The sequence below is a fragment of the Crassostrea angulata genome, chromosome 9, assembly GCF_025612915.1.
Source record: "Crassostrea angulata isolate pt1a10 chromosome 9, ASM2561291v2, whole genome shotgun sequence".
NCBI classification, from domain to species: Eukaryota; Metazoa; Mollusca; class Bivalvia; order Ostreida; family Ostreidae; genus Magallana; species Magallana angulata.
In genome coordinates, this window is record NC_069119.1 from 27,825,255 (window position 1) to 27,849,286 (window position 24,032).

Consider the following 24,032-nt stretch of genomic DNA (forward strand, 5'->3'; position numbering starts at 1 on the left):
GTCGAAGAAGTATTTATTCAGAAATGTGAAGTGTACGAGATTTCTTCCGGTGATGATGAATTTACGTTACCAGGGGATATTTATCAGCTTGATTGTAGTGAAAAAGATAAAGCATTGATTACCTCTCTTTACCGGAAATATAGTGATGTCTTTTCTAAAAACGACGACGATATCGGATGCACATATCAGTTCAACATCGTATTTGTCTTACTGATAATGCACCAGTTTCTCAACAGTATCGTCGAATCCCTCCATCTCAGTTTGAAGAGGTTAGACAACATATTCGGAAGCTGCTTGACAACGGTGTAATTCGCGAGAGTACAAGTCCCTTCGCATCTCCGATCGTGCTTGTTCGAAAGAAAGACAACTCTTTGCGGCTATGTGTGGACTACCGTAAACTCAACGAGAAAACTATCAAAGACAAGTTTCCCCTGCAGAGAGTTGAAGAAACATTCGACGTGTTGCATGGATCTTCCATATTTTCTACTTTAGATCTCACTTCCGGTTACAATCAGATTGAAATTTCAGAAGAGGATATACAGAAAACTGCTCTCACTACACCTTTTGTACTTTATGAATACACCCGCATGCCATTCGGTCTTACAAACGCTCCGGCCACATTTCAACGTTTGATGCAACATTGCTTCCGTAAAGAAGTTTGCAACTCTTTTCTTGTTTTTCCTGACGATATCATCCTTTTTTCCAAAACATTAAGTGAAAATGTTCAGCGTCTCGACAAAGTGTTTTCCATTCTTCGTCAACATGGACTGAAATTGAAGATGAAAAAGTGCCGATATTTTAAGCTGTCTGTTAAATATCTTGGCCATGTCGTTAGTGAAAACGGGATAAGTACTGATGAGGACAAAATTAAGTGTATTGTTAATTGCAAGATACCAAAAAATGTGAAAGATGTGAAGTCATTCCTTGGTTTTGCGGGATACTACCATCGATTTATTAGACATTTTTCACAAATTGCGGAACCTTTACTAGAAATTGCCAAGAAGAATGCTAAGCATCCAAAGACAATTTATGGTGATAAGTGGACATCAGAATGTCAAGACTCATTTCAGAAGCTGAAATCTTTATTGTCATCAGCACCATTAATAGGATACGCTGATTTTACATCTCCTTTTATCTTAGAAACGGAAGCTAGTTCTCAAGGCCTGGGGGCTGTATTATCCCAAGTGCAAATTGGACGAACTATCGTCATCGCTTACGCTAGCCGATCGTTGAGACCGAAGGAAAAGTCTTCAAAGACCATGAGCAGTCTGAAACTGGAACGTCTTGCTCTTAAGTGGAGTGTGACTGAAAAATGCCGTGACTACCTTCTTGGAAATAAGTTTGTCGTGTTCACAGACAACAACCCGTTGAAGTATTTGTCATCAGCAAAACTGGGAGCGTACGAACAGAAGTAGACATCGCAGTTAGTGGACTTTGATATTGAAATTAAATATCGTCCTGGTAAACAGAATACCAACGCTTATGTTTTATTCAGACTTGCAACTGACAGTGATGTTCTAAATCAGTGTATCGATGGAACCAACATTTCACTAAAAGTTAAGGCAGCTCAGTCCTCTGTCATATATATCGAGTCAACAGATGTTTCTTATTGTGACACGTTTCCTAGTTATTCAAATGATGATCTCCAGGATTTACAAACCAAAGATTCGGTTATTGGAAAATGTAAGGAATTCGTTGTATCTAAAACTGTTCCTAAACCAAGTTTTATTCGAAAGCAGAGTAAGAAAGTGCAGATTCGTTTACGACAACTTAAACATTTGGAGTTACGTGATAGTGTTATTCATAGACGAATTAGTGACCCAAAGCTTGGTGACATATATCAGATTGTACTTCCGGAGTGTTTCAAAGAAATAGTTCAACATAGTCTACATGATGAGAAGGGACATCAGGGAATCGAGAGAAATTTCAACATAATCCGACAAAGATGTTACTGGCCTAATACGTACAAGGATATTAAGACCTATTGTAAAAAATGTGAGAGATGTGCAATTTCAAAAACACCGCCACTAACTGTTCACACTAGTATGGGACATTTAAGTGCATCAGAACCTATGGAATGCATTGCAATTGACTTTACGGTTCTTGAGAAATCCCAAAGATTCGAAAATGTACTTGTGTTGACGGATGTGTTTAGCAAATGGACTATTACAGTTCCTACCAGAGACCAAACCGCACAAACTATAGCGAAAGTGCTACATTGTAGTAAAGCAACTCTTTTGTACATTTGGTGTATGTAAACGTATCCACTCCGATCAAGGAAAGTGCTTTGAAGCTGAAATAATCCAACACCTTTGTTTCCTTTACAACATCAAGAAGTCCAGAACTACAGCGTATCATCCTCAGGGCAACGGGCAAAACGAGCGCTTCAACAGAACGTTACACGTTATAATGTTACACCAAACGCATCGACTGGTTATTCCCCCTACTACCTGATGTATGGACGACAACCAAACCTTCCGATAGATTTTCTTCTAGGCTTAAGTACCAAACCGTTAGATAAAATCAATATTAACAGATGGGTGGATCTACATTCGGAAAAGCTTTCGTTTGCTTACAACAGAGCCAGAGAAGAACTCAACAAAAACGAAATAGCAAGAAAGCAGATACATGAAGCTGGAAAATCGGAACAAGAACTACAGATTGGTGACAAAGTCTTTATTCGAAACAGAGGATTAAAAGGTAGAGACAAAATTCAGGACAAATGGAAAGCTGAGGTTCATGTTATCGGAGACAAGCGTATAAATCTGTGTACAGTGTGAAGCCAGTGAATATTGATTCTGTGAAAACTGTGAATCGTTTGGAATTAAAACCGGTCAATATGTGAAATGTGAATATATATTCGACTGCGGATATTTGTGATGCAAAGTTATTTGAAATTGTATATCTAATTATTTTAAAATGTATTTATGATATTAATTCGAGGACGAATTAACATTTTGCTGGGGGGTATGTGGTAGAACAGATTTATTACTATCTATTTCATATGTATTTATTCGTTTTTGGATTTTCTATTTTCGTTTTGTGCAGTATATTCTTAAATATTATTCATCTAAAGTTTTATTGCGCGCGTATGGTTCTTTAATTTCATTGGTTCATATTATTATCCAATAAATTTGATTCTCTATTAGTATAAGTAACCGTTCAAACTAAGTAAATTTGGGCATTATTTCATTATCAACGACGTCAGACTATCCAGTGTATATCAGCTGCATCTTGTGGTAGGTTAATATTATATTTAGTTATATACACAGGATGAATCTCTGCCATTCAGTTAACTGAAAGGTGACTGAAACGAAAGTGAAATGTGGCTGAATGGCATAGCTATGCCATTCAGCCACCCACAGGATGAATGACCATCTTTAAGTCCTCCTTAAAGATAGCTTAAAGGTGTTTAAAGGTAGCTTAAAGACGATCTTTAAGCCACCTTTAAGCTACCTTTAAGCTATAAGTATTGCTTAAAGGTGGCTTAAAGAAAGCGTAAAGATGGCTTAAAGGCAGCTTAAAGACTATCTTTAAGCCACCTTTAAGCCACCTTTAAGGACAACTTATAGGTCCTTAATGTCCAAACTTCTTTAAGCCACCTTTAAGCCACCTTAAGCTATCTTTAAGCCACCTTTAAGCCATTAAAAAAAATTTAATTCAATATTGTGCTTAATTTCCAACAAAATGTATTAACTTTATGAAAGAAAAGGTATTAAAACGGTTTTTGTTCTAGAAATAAAAATGAAAAAGAAAACTAAAAAAAACCGGCCACGGCGAGAATTGAACCCGGGACCCTTAGTTTACTAGCATCACCACACATCCTCTGCGCCACGGCAACTTACATATATTTGAGCGTTTTTATATTCTATATATCAATGGATATTGAATCACTGTATTGAATGTTTTTATTTGAAAAGATTTTGACAAACCATTCAGTTTGTAACAATCAATTATATCTAATTTATAAATTACATGCATGCATGTATTTAGAATGAAATACGGAACTTGGTCTTCAGTGAACAAAAATATATTATACCTAAATGGAAACCGTTAGGTTCACTATAGTAGGCTTTCTTAGTTAATAAATTTAAACCGAGTAGATATACGTTCATCTAATTTATAGCTATAAAAATGTAAGAAAGAAAATGAAATCATTTCTTTTATTAAAGGCATTGATACTATTAGGGTATTTGTTCAATTTACCGCAATTTCCCGGTTTTCATGATCGCGGCGCCGTTCCAATATGTTTAAATATTTACATGTAATTGTATGTACATGTACATGATTTTTAAACTATCAATTCTATAACAAACAAAATTACCAATTACCGGTGACGTATTTACTGCATGTGGCAATTGCAAATGAGTTGTACATACAATTGTATGATGTGCCAGGTCGGGTATATTTGACATATTTACCCTTATACATATATTTAAATAATCAACCCCTATTTATGCTCACCGGTACATTAATTAGTAAGCCTCATGATTTTACTCTTACATACATGTATCGTTAATTTGTAGACGTAACATCTTTGAAACCCAGAGCTAGGAAATAATACTTTGAAAATGAATTACAAATGTAAATTAACTTTTATTCACTAGACTTATCGTATACTCGTACATACTAAGATTCAACGCCTTTAGAAACCCTGACGTGCACCTGGGCACACGACACACCTGTTGTGTATATCTTGTATATTCTGTGTTAGTTCCAGGGGTTTTCCTAAGTTGGACAAACAATAGACTTTAATTAGATGTACACAAACATGCACCTGGGCACACGACACAACTGCTGTGTATATCTTGTATATTCTGTGTTAGTTCCAGGGGTTTTCTTAAGTCGGACAAACAATAGACTCTAATTAGATATACACAAACGAACAAAACTATGTCTAGACAAACAAAGCAGTAATATCCTGCCCGATATAACAAAGGCAGTTGAGAGTCTTTTCATCTTTAACATGTATCTAGCAGATCTAGAGTTAGAAATAATGAAAATTGAAAAAAAATACATACCTTAAACCGATTAACAAATTAAATCATGCATTTTTGGTTAATTATCTTTATTTTGTTTAATAACCGGATGAACTGAGAGAGAGAGAGAGAGAGAGAGAGAGAGAGAGAGAGAGATTTTTTCACCGATTAATTTATAATAGGAAACAAACATACTTTAATTAGTTTTATGCACATAGTAAGATACAGAGACTGCGCTCATACCTACAATAATTTTGAAACCCCCAAAAAATTATAAAGTATTTTATAACGGCAATCTGTGTCCATCAGAGCGGTGCTGATGATAGCGATCTGTGTTTAATGGAGCGACGATTAAAACCGCCTGGAACACCCCCCCTTCCTTGGAAATTATATTATCACTTTGATGACCCCCTCCCATCTCTATAAAAGAGCTTTTGCATTTAATATATGTTTTTATTGTTCAGCTTGATCAATATTGACTTAAAGGCCACTTAAAGACAGTGTAAAGGCAGTGTAAAGAGAGCGTAAATCCCACTTAAAGATGCTTAAAGGTGGCTTAAAGGTAGCTTAAAGAAGTTTGGACATTAAGGACCTATAAGCACTTGCTTAAAGATGAGTTAAAGGCGGCTTAAAGGTTGTATAGCCTTTAAGCTCCTTTAAGTCACCTTTAAGCCACCTTTAAGGACTTGCTTAAAGATGGTTTTTCGCCATGTGACCTTTCCAGATCATTCAGTTAATCATTCAGTTGACTGAATGGCAGAGGTTCATCCTGTGATATTTCTTTACTACCATGATAGTGATTAGGGCATATTATTTTAATTGCAAGGTTTATACTTAATCGTATTTTTGCAGTTAATCTTGCCATTGTAATTTCTGAAACTTGTTTGTAAGTTCTAATATTAAATTGCTACAAAACATGTTTTACCATATAAATGAATACTGAAGTAACGGTTGCATTTTTATCAACAAATTATCGAAACTAAAACATAATGAATGTACATGTAAAATTGTATTTTGTCTAATGTATTTTTCTTTGTTTATAGGTCAATTAAAAACGTTTAATAAATCTGTTAAACAAAATGGCTGTCTTTTGGATTTCCTTACTCTTACTGCTTGGTTACATATATATATATATATATATATATATATATATATATATATATATATATATATATATATATATATATATATATATATATATATATAAAATATATATATATATATATATTGATAAATAACAATAAAAACCAAATGAACCAAATTAACACGACTAAAGATGATTTGAAACAAAAGGCCAATAGGCCTTAACGGTCTGCTGAGTATCATATAACCTCAAAAAGTTTCCTATATGTATTTCATTAAGATTCATTCTTGAGCAGAAAAGCTATAAATCTGTAATAACGACCACCTCCCTGACTGAAATCTTTCAAAACGGACCATGAAACCTATACTTTTAGCAAAAACTTAAATATCATAATAGAGTGCATGACTTGATATTAAAAGGTGCAAGACTCTGAAAGAAATTGTTTAACCATATTTGTTAACTTTCAGGATAGGTGACAGGTTTTTTGTGTATATGTTTTCATAGATACAGTGTACACTAAAACAAGGTGGCTAGTCTAAATGTTTAAAATAAAACAACCTCTCATCCCCTATCCCCGGGGGCAGACAGAAACGCTCCCTGTGAGCATTTAAACAATCAAAATATTAACCCAGCTTTGAAAGCCATCAAGAGTTATTTCTCATGTTCCAGCTTTTGGTTACTCAACATTCATTAAAAATTATTCAACATGTAGCATTTATATACCAAAATCATTTTTACTTAGTCATTGATCTTAGCTCGCTAATTATTAATTAAGGAGGCCGATTTGGGTTTTTTTGCGGTAAAACTACAACAGCATAACTCTTTATTTTTTAACCATTAGTAATTTAAACCAAATCTCGTTTATTTGCGAAGGTTCATGAAAATCGACCGTCTGGTTCTTTTTAGGGGCCATCTCAAAATAGAGGTACATTTACTATAGGAATATATAGGAAACTGCATTTTCCGCACATCAAAGCAGTTTAAAAAAATACTACAATAGCTCTTTTGCTCAAATTGTTATATATGATTAGTAATAGCTTTTCCTACCTTATATGTAAAAAACACAAAATTCTACCGTCTGGTTTTTAGTGGGGGCCATCTCAAAATATTAAAATGCACCAAATTTTGCTATATATTTGGATCATCACAAATGATGATTGGTATAATGGATTCATTCCAAAAATCAGGAAATGTCCTCGAGGATAGCATCATTCTGTATATAAAATTTCAACAGTGTACATGTACAACTTTTACTTTTTCTTTTATATTATTTCTTATAACGTACTCCTACAAAGCTTCATTTTATCATAACGTCATAAAAGCGCAATGGCAATGCTCCCCTACCGCACAACGTAAAAATCGTGTTAAAAATAAAAATTTCCTTTAACAATCTAAATATTTTTATCTGTATTTTGTTTATTGTGTTCAATTTTATAAATGATATCGAAAAAAATTCATAAGAAGTATAAATCAACTGTATTATATTAGAATGCGCAAAAACATGCGCAATGCAAACTAAAGTCGGCCTCCTTAACTATTAACAAGTCTATTTGTTTTTTAAGAAAGTTCAAAAACTGTTTCTGTTCAACTCAAAAACAAACAAAAAACTTGCATAACACTTTTGATAATACAACGTCTTTATAAATAGAAAATATTCAGTGATTAATAACTAAATACGAACACGCAAAGGAAGATTTTAGTAACATGACATAGCAAAGGAAGATAACTCTGTTATGAACAAAACCCAAGGGGAGATAACTCCGTTGACTATTATAACCCCCCCCCCCCCACCCCACCCCGAACTCTTTTCAAATGCTTTCACAATCTACAGACCCTGAAACGTGCTACTACATCAGTTGCACGGTTCGGTTAAGTGCGATTTTTGAACGGAACGGTTCGTTTTGTGAACGGTATGGTTCACTTTATGAACGGTACGGTTTGTTTTTGTGACAGGAACGGTTCACTTCTTGCTCGGTATGTTTTGCTTAAGATAGCCCCACTCTTTCTGAACGGTTTGCACGCTTTATTAATGAGCGAGGTACGCGTGGCATGACGCTTTGATTTTTCTTAATGTAGTTTTGTTTAGTTTTTCCCCGATCAATAGCTACTGCAGCAAGGTGGTAATTATGACAAGCATGTTTTTTTTACCTAAATGATATATTACAAATGCATTTTAATCTAATTGAAATCGAAACTTTTATTTGTTCCCACAATTTCGATACGTTATGTGAAACTTACACTCATTGAAAACTGGGAGGCGGATGGCAGTTTTAATTTTGATAACTCTGTTATAAGTAGTATTTAATTTTACATAAATGTAATTATTGCGATAGAATAAAGTAACGTTTTTATTTAATCCAATATATTTTTGTTAATACAGCGGTTTGTCGATGATTCTAACAATTATTTTATTTTTTTTATTTCTATACATATACATGACATGAAGTCTTTTAATATTTTTTCTAATCCATTTAAAATTGTTTCGAAAAATTGCCCGGACTTTATTCCGATATTTCTTTAGTTTCTTTAAGTGTTGTCTTGGTTCTCGGCTTGTTGCTATTTTTACAAGCATCTTTCTATTTCTTTATTTATAATGAAGCTCTTCCGTTTTCAACGGAAGACCTTGTACTGATTCTGATGGCAATTACTCATTATTGTTATTCTTCTTCTAGACGTTTTTTAAACCTTAATAACTTTTTTCTTTGTTATCTGATTTCATTCTGATTTTCAGGGTGTATTGTAAATTAGATGTAGTTTGTACGTCACAAAAGGATGAGAAATCGAGACTTCCTGGTTTGAGTTATTCCCCCTTTTAAAGAAATTTAGGGGCATTCGTTTACGGACAAAGGCCTCGAAATGGTCAGTAGAAAATAATCCAAAGTAAGAAATCTTTAAGATTGACATTTTGAATGTTGTCCTCTGATTTTTGTATTTTATTTAGTTTTAATTGTACCACTTGAACTATATAATCAAAATCTATGTTTTAAAAATTGCTAATGTTAGTCATGTTTTTGCTTTGTAATTTTTTAGTATGAAATATTTTCTAAATGCATATAGAACAAAAGTTGTTTATAAATTAAACGGAAAGTATTTGCTCTATAACTAAAAAAAGATTCATGCTACGATAATGATTTTGCTAAAAAAAAGTTGCTCTTCATTCTATTAACAATTTAATTGTAATATTGTATTGTTTGAATATTGCATAGTATGAGAGTTTTAAGCTTCACATGAAGACATGCATACCCGCTTTCATTTTGCTAATAGGGAAAAGCTCCCTGTGCGTAATAGTGTTTTAAAGTTGCAGTCAATACCTTTCTTGTCTAAATATATCCTCAACTTATCACAGACATGCCTTCATCTGTTTTACGAGAAATCTAACTCTTCAATACTCTGCAGTCGGAGGGGGGGGGGGGTTACATTAATATATAGGAAATATGCATGAACTAATTTTCAAGAGTTCAAATTGATTTTCTAAAGCCCTGCTTGGTAAGAAGTTAAGTTAGTGTGAAAAGACCTCCTATCAATATATGTACCCTGAAAAGTGTAGGTTGTTTTATGAAAACTGATTGACAATCCTTTCTTGACTGAAAGCTGTAACGGAAGACCTCCTCGTTGCTTGCAAACGAGCTCGACTTTAATTCTGATCATTCTTTATTGCGTACTACTGTAGTACTATTGCCGATCGAATTCCCCTGGTAAATAGACAATGCAAAAGTACACACAATTAATAATAAGATAAACAATGACTTCAGTTTAGCAATCTTGGAGTAATCTGCTATAAAGTTTTTTGACACGGAATTTTATTCATTAAAATATTGATTCTAGGATTTTCTGCACTTATCCGTATACACAGATCACACTTACATATACATGTAACCGTCATCGCTTCTCTGATCTGAAAAAAGATCGCGTGTATAGTCAAAATATGACTACTAGTATCAGTTTCTGGTATTCCCTTACACAATACATGTACATGTAATACATTTCTTATGATATATACACAACTTGATATACATAACAAGTCAATAGATTTTAATGGCGATTTTATCATTTTATTATCATTTTGTTGGACAATTGTCCGCTCTTCACTGTATGCATGAGATTTAGCTGACGTTTTGACATTTGCTACCGTACCTGTTTATATTTCATTTACTTTTTACTCACATACATGTACTTGTTGTGAACAGTACACAGAAAAATACCAAATAATCATCAAACAATTGTTTTAAGTGATATATAAATTAAAATTTATCTAAAAAAAAATAAAAATACATACGACAGCGGGAAAAGAAACTTTGATTGACATTCGTACATGAGTTTTAATCATGAAGTTGGAAGAATTTTTTGTGGAATAATTTCAAACAGGAACACTCTTTTAAATATGGATTTAGGAAAACACAAAACAGAAACGTTTTCATTCGATAATTTTTTCTAGCTTTGTAAGAGGAGCCAAGTAGCACATGTTTTGTAACTATTTAAATAAAAATAACAGAGCTAAATCTTAGTATTTGTTATCTAATCACTAATCACTTCGAAAAAAATCTAACAAATATTGAAATTATCTGGTCAGCGTTAATATGCGGCCATATTCATCGAAAGACATGAAGTAAATTAGCCGTATATGGAAATTGCACGCTCATTGCACGGTACGGTACGCTTTTTTGGTCATTTTGAAGCGGATCCTGCATAAATTATTTTTTACACGTTACAGTTCATTTTGTTAGCGGTTCGGTTTGCTTTGTAAACGGTACAATCAAAAAATGACAATTATAACAAACCGTGAACCATCTCAAGAATACATTAAACGAAATACAAATTCAAAGCAGAGCAATTCGTTTTGTGAACGGTACGGTACGCTTTGTGAACGGTACGTTTCATTTTGTTAGCGGTAAGGTTCGTTTCTTGCACGAAACGGTACGGTTTGTTTTAGAGGTGTAGTAGCATGTTTCAGGGTCTGTATAAACTTTGATAGACAGACCCCTTACTCTTTCTATATTTGTGAATTTACTCAGTTCTTTCATTGACATTCCTGAGCAGAATAAAATAATAAGACAAAATTTAATATACACCCCCTCCGATTTTTTTTCTCTAACAGATGCAGGATAGTAGAGAAGAAGATTTGTAAACGTTATAAGCATTAACTCTATATGTCCATACTCCCCCCCCCCCCCCCTTCTTTTTGGGAGAATGTAAAATTCAAAATATTTTTTTAGCCTTTCACGATTTTTTGGATGAGTCTGCCCCTCCCCCCCACACACACACTTTCAAAAACGATGCTACGTGCCTGACACATAATTATACAAATAGATAAAGCATTAAACAGAAACCAAACAATTGTGAAGTGTATATGATTTTCTGGAACACCAGGGCAAGGAGTATTATTTAGTGTCAAATACACATGGAAATCTTCAATGAACTATCCGTGTAATACATGTATAATGTTTTTGTTTAAAGCGGGCTTACTCGGTATTGGTTGACGTACATGACTTGTGTAATGTGCATAATAGAATAATCAATATATCATTTTAATTAATTAGGTAGTCAAAAATATGTTATTTTATTTCTTTTATCATATTGAAAATTTTGAATTTTCTAGGTCAGTGTAAATATACAAGTTGTCAAATTGATGTTTACATCCAATTTTCTGACCTTTGTCGCTCTTTGTCATTGCGCATTTCAGTTGATTTGAATTTTAGGGGTATAAAACAAAATTAATGTATTTTCGTTTTCAATCATTTCGCGATGTTTTGTATTTTAGCGCATTATAATGTATTTTATACATGTATTATGATAAGTTACACTTTTTAGATATTTTGATTTTAATGCAAGATTTTTAAAAGGTAAAGTTTGTACTAAATGGGATGTACACTTTTAGCAAAAAAATATAATATAAGTTTATGAAATGCATCGCATAAAATTAAAATTAAGGCACGGTTTTTTTTACATAAAGTATGACTCTCTCTCTCTCTCTCTCTCTCTCTTTCTCTCTCTCTCTCTCTTTCTCTGTCGTGCACATTTATTTGGGAGAAACCCCCGTGTGCACACATTAATTCCGCAGAAACCCCCGTGGCAATCAAATTCCAGAATTAAAAGTATTAATTGTTCCTTCTCAGTATCTGAATGTGATAATACATGTAACATAAATCGCATTAGTGATAGAATACAATTGTCGTTTCATAATTTATATGCTTATTTATGTTTACGTCCGAACTTACGCCTACCAATACGTGGACGTAAAAATTTGGCTTAACGTTAGTCGGGCGTAAATATGAGCTCTTTAATGAAACGCAAATATTCGAACTAGTCCCGTATTTACACCGGCGAAGCACTAAGTCTGGACGTACGACCCTTTATGAAACGAGCCACAGGAGTCATTAATTTCACAATTTAGGTGGAAGTCTTCATGGACATCATAAAAATGCATTTAATTTTTAATAAATATATATGGGAGCAAAAAAAAAATATAGATTTTCTAAGATTTAATACAATTTACCTATATGGCCAAATCGGCCCCACCATAGAGCGGGCCATGAATTTCATAATTTAGGCTTCATAGTCGTCACAACCACGTATTTAGATTTTAACAAATAAACATAGGAGCAGAGAAGAAGATTTTCTAAGATTTAATGCATTTTTACAATATGGCAATATTGATCCTGAACCCCTGATCTACGGGCCACGACTTTCATAATTGTGTAAAGGAGCTTTACGAACATTATAATCAAGCAATCAGTTTTTTCCTCACATATGTGGGTATTTAAAAATTCGACCTTCTCTGCATATTTGACGCACAAAAATGGTAACAATTGGCTTTGTAACTTTTAAGAAGAGGTTAAAAATGTAAATTGTTAATGTGGGCGGACGATGCACGACACGCACGACGACGGACTAAAACAGAGAGGAAGAGGTCATTGAGTTTACTCAGGTGCCCTTAAAAACCTATGAATTGTTGTTAACAAAAAATATGCATAAGATTTTGTTTGTCTTGTTCGTATTGTTTGAGAACTTGATTGACCATAATACCAGTTTCCGATGATAGCTTACGAAAACTAAAATATTTAATATTTGTTGTTGGAAAAAAACATTGCACAAATGATTGATATGACACGACAAACATTATACGAAATCCCATAAAAGGTAAATTAAAAACGTATTTTCGCAAACCGAGAGATTGCTGTTAGTCTTAACGTAGAAGATAAGCTCTATAGGTCTTAAACATTGGCGATAAGCCTTGTAGATTTTAATCATTAATGGGAATTTTTTGTTAAAACTATACACGCTATGGTAGAAAACAAAATTTCGGATAAAGTACCCGTCAATATTTTTGAAGAATTGAAAGTTGTTTTACTTGAAGGCTTATGAGTGTTGGTACATGTAAATTCATGAATTGATTTTTAATGATAATCATTAGTTAGAGGGATGTCTATTGTTGAAACTGATATGCAATACGTAGGCTCCTTTTTTAAGTACAAGAGAATCAGAAGTAAAATACGTAATTTGATGCTATGACTGTAGTGTTGACTTTACACAGGGAAATTGCAAGTTACAGACGGGACGTAAAATAACACAAAAAACATGTGATGGCGCAACATGCACCGGTACGGACGGTCAACTCTTTTGCATGATATTAGATGGGGGAGGTCTTAAAAGTTAAAAATTCATTAAAAATGGGCAGATAAGGAAATGGTCGAAATCTTATGAAAACCACAATGTAGAAAATGTTACACATTATTGTAATTTTTCTTAGAAATTGGTGATTGGCCTTATAAAGAGTGAATTAAAGGTATTTGTGCTGAATGGGAACTGAGGAAATTCTAGTTACAGAGTTTTGAAGACACTTATCCTCTGGGTACAGTGAATTGTATCAAAAAAGTGCCCTGCCATCTATAATTTACGTCAACTTTGAATAACGGGGAAAATGCATGCGTTTGATTACTTATAAAATTTACCTTTATGCAGTTAATTATAATGCTCAATTCGATCACATAACAAACATATCAAACATTAGACAATAAAAAAAAAATTATTTTCCTGCCAGGAAAGTGAAGAGCCTTCTCATGAATATCAATCTATCACGTGAAATCGACAGCTAGATTTAGTCTATCATACAAAATTTAGTGAAGGGTCAACATCTTCATAATTGTTATAGTTTCATAAAGGAAAGTATACATTTTTTCAGTAAAGAATAAATTTGTCCAGTATACAAGTACAAACAAAAGAAAAAAAATACAAGCCTGTGAGTCTATATGAATACATAAAAAAACAACATAATCTTTGTAATGAGATGGAATTCACCATTGTTATTTAAGAAAAAGTGTAACTTTTATAAGTAGACAAACATATACGGTTTCACTGTCATTCAAAATTGGCGCAATTTATAACGTGTATAGCGTTAATCTCAACCATTGGGTATAAATTTTGTTTTTTCTTTCTCATGGACTATACGTTTTGAAAGCTTTTGCCATTCCCATTAATTAGAAGTCTAAGACTACGTATTAATAATTAACTATATGTATAATACATTTTAGCAATTGATGGTTTATCTCTCGTGTGCGTGATGTTTGTTTATGTATATAAAACAATATGCTATAATATTATCTGTTATAGCAGGAATTAAAAAAAAACCAGAACTTGTATTATTGCCAAGATGAGTAAATGAGTAAAAATACACATACCACTCAAGGTTAATACCTGCCGTCAAGTTTTCGTTGCATTGTTTAATTTTTTTGCAAACAATATCGACACTGTAGAACTGATACAATGACTTCTCATCGAAACTGAAACGAAATTGATTATTTGCCGTCAAAATTGCACACAGAAATTTGAGTGTTTCGTGTATCAGGTTATAATCAATGAAGATTCAAAGAAAAGTAAAACAATTACCCCTGACTGCGAAGAACTCTTACTCCATAGCTTAGCAACCCTTTTATGCATTTAAACATTTTCTTGTATTCAAAAGAATTCGATGACCTAACAAATAAAAAAATCCACTTTCTGATATTTTATTTACCATTACCAAACAATATTACCGTAACGTTAGTTGCCTTTGAATGCCATATTATGTGTGTGTTTTTTCTTTACATATAGCTCTTAACTTTAAAAACACATTTATATATAAACACCGGAAACACTACAATTTACAAGGAGTGTATTAGTGTCAACAAACTAGCCATATGACCGGATATATCTTACATGTACATTTAATCTATTATTTGTAAGCTATTTACTTTTATTAAATCTTTAAATCTATATCTACTTTACTTTATGAAGATCAGTATCAGTCTAGAAAAGACCACTAACCGACAACCACGTTTCTTGAAAATCATTTACAATATTTCACATATCTTTATTTGTATTTACAAGGCCACGATCATACCAACCAGACCTTTAAAAAAAGTATTACCAGTCCTCATCAGAGGTGCATTTTAAAATTTCCCTTGTAAGTCCACATGCTCTCCGAACGAACAAAAACTGCTTCCCCACACTCAAAAGGAATGGTTTAAAACCTTGAGTTCTGTGGAATGTTACAATTGTATCAAAATTAAACCCCTTACATACGAGAACATAAATCTAACAGAATCATTAAATAATGCATCAAACTGACGGTATACATACCTAAATTTGCTTTGTCCCATTATTTTTAAGACGGTTCTCACTTCTCTCGAAACATATATGTTGAAATCGATGCAATCCTCATGCAATTTCGCTCTGCAACTGTAAATGATACCACATAAAATCGTATAATTTCCAATGCATCAGTCTATGCATATATGCTATCATTTTCAACGTTATACTCATTTTAAAAACACTGTCATGTACTGATTATTTTTTGGTCGAATTTTTACTTTTTTGCATTCATTTACTTTTATCTATTGTATTATCAATGTGTGGTTAGATACATTTGATATGTTTTAAAATTGGACTCTTTCATTTACCATTTTTGATAGATAGATAGATAGATAGATAGATAGATAGATAGATAGATAGATAGATAGATAGATAGATAGATAGATAGATAGATAGATAGATAGATAGATATAGTAAGTACAATATTATTGCTTCTTTTAGAATCCCTTCAATAGAAACACCATCTGATAAATCCGTTGGTGTCTCTGGTGTTAAATATGCTAAAACAGCATCGAAAATAACAGGAATTTCCAAAACTCCAAAACACAATTTTCTATTTTCGGGAGAAAATCTGTAAAAAAAAGTAATTATTAGTTTTTATAATTAGACTCACGAACCATACTACCTGGTTGGCAAATATAACGGCATTTTCCCCCTAAAATATTACAATGAATTTCGCGATGCAATGACTATCCACATGTACTTTATGGGGAATTAGACACGATTTGAGGACTATCCACATGTACTTTATTGAGAATTAAACACGATTTGAGGACAATACTTTCAAAGTTTTAATGCCCCAATCAAAAAAGGGAGGGCATATTGCTTTGCTGTTGTCCGTCTGTCTGTCGATCGATCGGTTTGTCAACCATAGTTTGAGCACATTTTCTTTGCATAGATAGATAGATAGATAGATAGATAGATAGATAGATAGATAGATAGATAGATATTATTGAAATGAAATTAATTATACAGATTTATCATGATAGTATCTATGTCAAGTTCGATTATGGGTACGATCATACAATTTTAAATAGTATTATGCTCCTTTAACTTAAAAAAATTATAATTGTTTGCAGTTTCCGTTCATTTTCTTCGCAGAGGTTGCACGTATTGAAATGAAATTTAGTATACTAATCTATCAAAACAATGTATAGGTCAAGTTTGATTTTGGATACAATCGAGCAATTTGTGACACAGGTATGCCCCTTAGACTTGGAATAATTCCAATTACAATGTATTTGCAGGATTTTTCCAAAGAAGGGAGCCATAAGTGTTTCGCAAACATCTGTTGTTTTATAGATAATTCAAGCGCAGCGATTTATGTTATTTTGTTTACGTTTTCAACTGTCTTTGTTTGTGACAACACCACAAAACAAATTTTAACCCCCCCCCCCCTCAGCGCAAAAAACCTCATAAAACATGAGTGACACAAAATGGGCGTGTCTTAAAGCATAACCGAAAAACAGCATAAGCTGCCCCGCATGGTTATACATAGCATGTGATACATGAGAAAATTGTAGTTTTTTAATGTTGTTTTTAACTGTACTAATTGAAAATAATATAAATATAAGTAATAAGGAATCGTTCTTTGAATAAAATGAGGTGATACTTTCGGTCGGAGCGTGGTCAAATCTATCATAAATCCCTTAACATAGCTCGCGGTTTTGCTGACGTCACAATAGGATTCGACGTAAAGAGTTGACCATCATTGCAAACTCATACATTTCTTTAAAAAAAAAAACAACAATTGATCTTCTGAAACATAAAGTAAAATATTTCAAAAAGCTAAATTGCAGTTTTTACAAACATTTATTATTATCATGTGCTTAAAATTTAAAGACGTGACATAAATTGTCGCATTTAGTTCTATTTTCCATCTAAAATCCTGTTTAGACAAAGATATTGTAAATCAGTTGAATCGTATGCATTAACGTCGGTCGTGGATCTATAATGAATACTGTATTTTTAAATACTGATCTAACTATCAAAATTATTTTGCATTTAGCTAGTTATCATTTACGATTACAAACTTATTAATATGTCAATAGTTATATGGTAATTGTTTTTACATTGAATGATCGATTGACTCATTGAGTTTCATAAAAAGAAAAATAGTCATGTTTCTTCTCTTCACAACCTTACATTAAATGCATTTGTGCATTTGAAACATACAGAATAATTGTAATTCAATTGATGATGTCGGGCTAACGTCGTCATAAAAATATAGATTTGTGTGAAATCTTTTAAATGTTTTAAGTTGTTTTGCGAAAAATTGCAATTGTCCGAAAACACATATAATTATTTTTATGAATTGGTTCAAAATTATCTATTCTGTTATTGTGTTGAGTAAAACTAAGTTCGTCTAGATCGTTTACAAGTTTGGAGCATAGTTTCGAAATGCGTTTCCCGACTAAGATTTGCATTTTACTGTATATTTTATTGAAATGGTGTTGCTCAATTTTAACATCGACAGTGTGTTTGAAACACGATCACATTATAACCACGCAGACGAATCTCAAATAAAATTTAGAAATAAAACTCTGAAACCTATCGATCACGGGGACAACTTTTCTGAGTAGGTTTTCCCACAAGCAGTTAACCCGTAAATAAGTTACATGCTACATCCGTAGCACCGACAAAAATGAAACCCACGCTATCTTGTTAACGAATTATTGACTCTTTAATAAAAATGAATGTTAAAATGCCATTATAACGATTTTAGAAATTTAATTTTTTCGTTTTTAATGATTTCAATATTTCAGTAAGGCATTTCTAAAAGGCAACCAAAGTTAGAGAGCCTTTTGTAAAGTTATACATGTAATCGAGGTACATATACAGAGCTCACATTATTTGTATTAAAACATTAAACCTCTGGTCATGTTCATAAGAAGAGTTTTAAAGACATACAACTTTTTTCACTGTTTTGTTTGCGCCTTATATCTTAATAATGTAGAATCCCTTTTCTATAAAAAAAATTTGTTCTTAGTTAAGCTAAATTTGGGTTAGTCGTTTTGAATAATAAATTGAAAATGTGAAAAGTTTTCAAACAGACGGACGGCAGACGGTGACAGACAGACGGACAGTGGACAACTTGTGATTGGGACCTCCGGGCTAAGGCAGCTAATTAAAATTGTTTCTATTTTTTAATGAAGACAACTTAGTTTTAAGGCCAACGATTCACGCATTTGTATAAATGTGTTAGTGTTTTATAACGAAACAAAAGTGATTATACATGTATAATAAATAGGTATAGAAAACAATGTTAAGCAATGCTATTTAATTATTTGATTGCATTTGGGTCATCATATGTATTTGACTCGGGCAAATTGATTCAAATACAAATGCCATGACCTACCTCTTAGCTAAATGTGTAGATATCATGCACGTAATTGTACAGGTGGCTTTGCCAATTTCAAAGACAAGTGGGAAAACTTCTTTGCATTGCCTACAAATAAGAATAAAATAACTTTTTAAAGTAAGTATCACAAAATCAAAGCAAACTTCGAATGATACTTCATGAAAACACTGAAAATAAATAGTAGCATTCTTGACATCTTTTAACATACTTAAAAGCAACACAAAAAAAGAAGAGAAAATTACTGCCTTGTTTACAAAAGTGTTGATCTTAATATAGATATTCCACTCCCAGAAAAAAAAACCCACAGAGAGGCTAGTTTCTAGTAAATATATAAAAAGGGTTATATGTGTGCATATATATTTAGTAATGATGACAGTTTCTGAACGTGTTTATACGGTTCTTTCTTACATCAGTTTATGCTTTCGGCTGCACCAATTGCGTGTTGTGACTGCATGAATTTAAAATTTGAGTAATGAGCTTTCCACCTTACCTGAATCGCACGAGGGCATCATCCGTCGTTTTGCTAAGTATGGCAAGCAATGCTTTGATACTTTCTATCGTTTCCCTCAAAATTTTCTCTCTTCTTTTCCAATCCTTTTTTTCATACCTTTTGATGTAATAAGTGACAATAAAATTAGTATATAAAATGTATGTTTAAAGAGATCAGTTCCTCTGGTTTTGTGTAGCCATTTTGGGTCACTTCTAGTATGGAAAATCTGTGTCATATATGGATTCTACATGTAAATTCTTTTTTAACAATGCCAAATAAATTATATTGAATGAAATAGTGAAGGAAAACTTAAATATTTACAGAGTTTTGTAATGGACTATATTTTGTGTCGGAGGGTTTTAAGAAAAAAATGAACAGTTTTCATATTTCAGTTGTTTTAGAATCCCGTAATTTTAGCTTTCTTATTTTCAAGGAAGACCAAATTTTCAGATAGTTTTTTTTATTGGGATATCTTTGTGATGTTTCAACAAACATATTCTAACAATATTTCAATATTTCTGTCGACATATATTGACATATTTTACTGATATTGCATATAAGTAAAAAAAAAAAAATTCCAATTTCCCCTTAAAATTAGCTTGTTATATGCCATATCTCAACATTATATGACCCAAAATTTTGGTTTTATTTTCTGGATTTCTGCGTTTCTTTTGATAAGTCTATTATAATTTGAGGAAAGGATTGAGACTTTTAAATAATTTTATTGCATGTTGAATCGGTTATGAATAAAAGAAATGTGTTTTTCAGTGAAAAATATCAAAATATCATTTAGGTGAAGAAATTGCAAACTTTTTCTCTAGGATGATTTTAATTCCATTAATTCATTAATAATGTACATTTCTATTTGATACCATGGTTCCTTTCGATCAAAATTATACAGGGAAAAGCGATTTATGTGCAATTTGTACTCTCAGTGCAGAAAGATCATATTAATTACACCGTAGCACCGAAAGGAGCATACAGACTCCAATTTTTTTTTTTTATTTTGGTTAATCAATGTGTGTAGATGTTAAAAAATGCTTAAGAAAATACTTAAAGATTTTTGATCGCAGGATTCAACGTCATTAACTTTGGTGGGTTTGTAGAATGTCAGTTTTAAGCATATGTTAATAAATATCTTTGCCAGGTATTAGTTAATATAATTGTGATGATATTTTTATAATGGGGTTTTAAAATGTGCTGATAATGTCGCTACTTACTTCAATTTTAGGCCCGACGTTTCCTTCTTTAGTTGTTCCAAATGCAGTTGGATTTTGACGATTCCATTGTCTACAATATATCTATGAACGTCTCTGAAAAGAACCAATATAAATACCAGATATTTTAGAAATCTAAGGCTTGTCCCTAATTACGCTAAGCTTATTGCCAATTTGGGGTTAATTTTGTTTTATATATATATTTTCTTCATTTTTTAAAATGAATTTTGATATGCAGCGGGTGATTGTGAGCAGACGGTATCTTAATTATTTATTGATATTTTTATAGACGACGTGCGCTGCTTAAACATTAAGAATCTTTGTTAAAATGTTGATGCTAAAATATCTGAGTTTATTCTCTACTAAATATTAGATGATGTTTAAATAAAGGCAGATCTGTTGGTCCCTTGGTTGACCAGCCGGCCATCTTGAATGTAACATACGGGTCTCTCTGGTCCTTAAACATCCTCATTTGGACCTTTTTTCTGATTTTATCTGAAAAAAAGTGTTTTTATGCAATTTTAATTAAAACCAGTCAAATCAAGATAACAAACCATGCATGTCCAGTAAAAAAAAAAAAAATAGGAACAACTTCCACCCCCCTCCTTCAAGGATATTAAATCCAGCATTTCTTCGAGATAGTAATTTTCATTATTGCATACCGTTTTTATTCAAATTGTGTTATGATGTTTACGACTTTTATTTCATACTTTTTATGTTTTTATCGACAGACATGTACATGTAATAATATCGATTGTACGTTTCTCCGAGTTCATTGACATAATATACCGCATACTTTTAAATTCGCTTGCTTATCTTATTAGTAAGAATAATCGCTCGTGTTTTGAATTGCACTTTAGCTGGTAAAAACTTATTTTTACTGATAATGCCAAAAGGATAAATGATGGTTTTCTTTTAAAAAATAATTCACAAAATACACCATTATGTAAAAGCAAAAAATCGTGCATCGTTTGTACCATTTAAAAACTGTAAAAAAAAAAATGAGTATACAATGCTGTAAAAGGCAGAACAAATAAGACCAAAGTTCGATATTTCGATAAATGGTGGACAGCGCATACTTTTTTTTAATCCCAGCTTTTTAGAGGTAAATGTGATAAACAGCCCCACACGTAGGGAAATTGATTTGCGATTGAAACACTGACAATATTAAATGATCTTATCAAACGACATAGCTAGGAAGCTCTGGTGCCAGATTTTATCTTTGATAGGTGTCCTTAGTTACCTCAATATCCAAATACCTTTATTTACTGAAGTTACATTTATCAATCTCATTGAGACAGACAGCTATAAGTTGGAAATGAAATGAAGTGTGCGATGTGGAAATATTTTGAATAAAAAGAATTACATTTACGTTATCAAAATAACTTGTTTGTGCCTAAACGTTAAAAACGTGTTAACATTATTCACTGGGTTTCATCATTAGATTAATTTGATGACTTTTTTCGTCTATTAAAAAAAAAAAACAACATTTAAGTTTGATACTTTAGAAAAATTACACTTACCCATGCTGAGCACAAATCTGAATCAAGCCAACAGGTTGTTTAATTTTTATTTGATTTTTTTTTTTTTGGATTTATTTCTTTAGATAAATGCTGTTTTCTGAAATAATAAGATAAAACAAATAATCAAATAAAATCAAATGAAATCGTTCACCTCACAATGCATTTTTTGAAAATTTCAGTTACGTATAGAAGCAAGAACAGTATTTGTTTTTAAAAGCAATGCCTCTTTTAAGATAATGTGTGATTAATTAGCTGAACATTTATACCGCTGTATATATATTTTCGAATATATTTAAAATGCAACAAACCTTTAATCAACTACATCAAAACCACTGCCACAAACTTTTTTTCACTGCATTGCAAAGCTTCTACCTACATGTTAGTTCTGTGGTAAAACGAGGAAGTGAATATATTTTGGATTAAAGGTGATAAAACGTATATCGATTTTAATGGTTGAGGACTTCGCCCTAACTAACAGAACCCCGAGGAAGCCTCTGCCCTCATTGTATTATTTTATCTAGATATTACCCAAATGGCACGTGTTTCGATTATTACAAGTAAAAATATATAGATATTGAACTTTGTTTTAAAGATTCTGTTCCGGCTTTTTCCCCCAGACATATTTTGTATTGATACAGATTTCTTATAGAACTAAACAAAACCGGAAATGTAGTAATATGAAATTTAAGAAAACTCATTGGATTGAAAAGATTCTTTAGAAACTGAAAATTTAATTCAAATTCAGATACATGCTCATTTGAAAAAAGTAAATGCGCACGATGGAGTAATCTGTCACATATTAGTGTGTGAAACAGTTGTGTATAATGACAAATTTTAAATTTCAAAGTTTTAAGTTTCAAAACAGTATTTGAAAAATACCGTCTACTAAATTTGAACTTCAGTTGTTTCAATGATCTATACTTACGTAGGAAATAAATTAAACCTCTAAGGCTATTCATATTTTGCATGAGCACAGCTACTTTTAAATATTTTAAATTGATACTTTTCTATATATTGATAAATATGCATGGCCCTTTATCTTGAGATAACTCGATAGCCGTTGTCATATTTAGACTGTATTGATATTCTTTAAAAGAAGAGAGTTACATATATTATAGGAGAATACCCTTCAAAAATGTCAAAGAAATGGATTTTTTCCGTACCACATTTTATTTTATAGCATAAAAAACCCATGTCTAATTTTTGGGGAAGATTTTGGAAGTGGTGAATTTGTTGACCATCACGCCTCTTCATAGTAAATCTATATATTTTTATATGGAGCTTATGGTATTTAGAAGATTAATATAGCCAATCAGGGACATGATTGGCCAACCCCATTAAACAGAGAAAAGAAAGGCTCAAAGAGGTCAGGCACAAAAGCTAAATATCTTTTTATCGGCATGATTTACTAATGCTACCATTGATTTTCAGAATAAAATTTCTTACGCTACACCTTAAAGTTCAATATTTAAAGGGCTCAATGATTTTGGCTATTTTTAGATCATATTGATCCTTGTAAGAGAAACATGTTGTATAGAGATGAAAAAAAAATCTTCTACATTTAAAGCCAACATTTTTGGAATGTTTATTTACAAAAAACTAGTGGATTAATAGTTTATATAATAATCAATCATATCTAAAAAATAAAGGTAAGTATGGTGGTTTTTTTCATGACCATCACACCTCGTACATGTAAAACACTTTGTTGGTCTTAAAAGAATGATTAGTATGAAGCAAAATCGAGACAATTG

The 24,032-nt window shown here is 32.1% G+C and overlaps 1 protein-coding gene across 1 annotated transcript; it reads right to left on the reverse strand.

The window, feature by feature from the left end:
- Positions 1–203: 203 nt before the first annotated feature.
- On the reverse strand, positions 204–22,671 carry LOC128164324 (uncharacterized). The gene is made up of 12 exons (XM_052828115.1): positions 22,590–22,671; positions 22,282–22,378; positions 21,202–21,253; positions 20,762–20,854; positions 19,542–19,658; positions 19,049–19,138; positions 16,112–16,261; positions 15,679–15,777; positions 15,467–15,577; positions 14,947–15,033; positions 14,739–14,840; positions 204–767 (listed from the first exon to the last, which is right to left on the reverse strand). Exons 2-12 carry the CDS (start codon positions 22,283–22,285, stop codon positions 758–760), a joined length of 915 nt encoding a protein of 304 aa, XP_052684075.1. The 5' UTR covers positions 22,286–22,378; positions 22,590–22,671; the 3' UTR covers positions 204–757.
- Positions 22,672–24,032: the final 1,361 nt, after the last annotated feature.

Coding starts and splice junctions, on each gene's coding strand:
- LOC128164324 (XM_052828115.1), bottom strand. Junction 15,778..16,111: donor CTAAAAGAAGCAATAATATT/GTACTTACTATA, acceptor TATCATTTACAG/TTGCAGAGCGAAATTGCATG. Junction 15,578..15,678: donor ATGGGACAAAGCAAATTTAG/GTATGTATACCG, acceptor AACATTCCACAG/AACTCAAGGTTTTAAACCAT.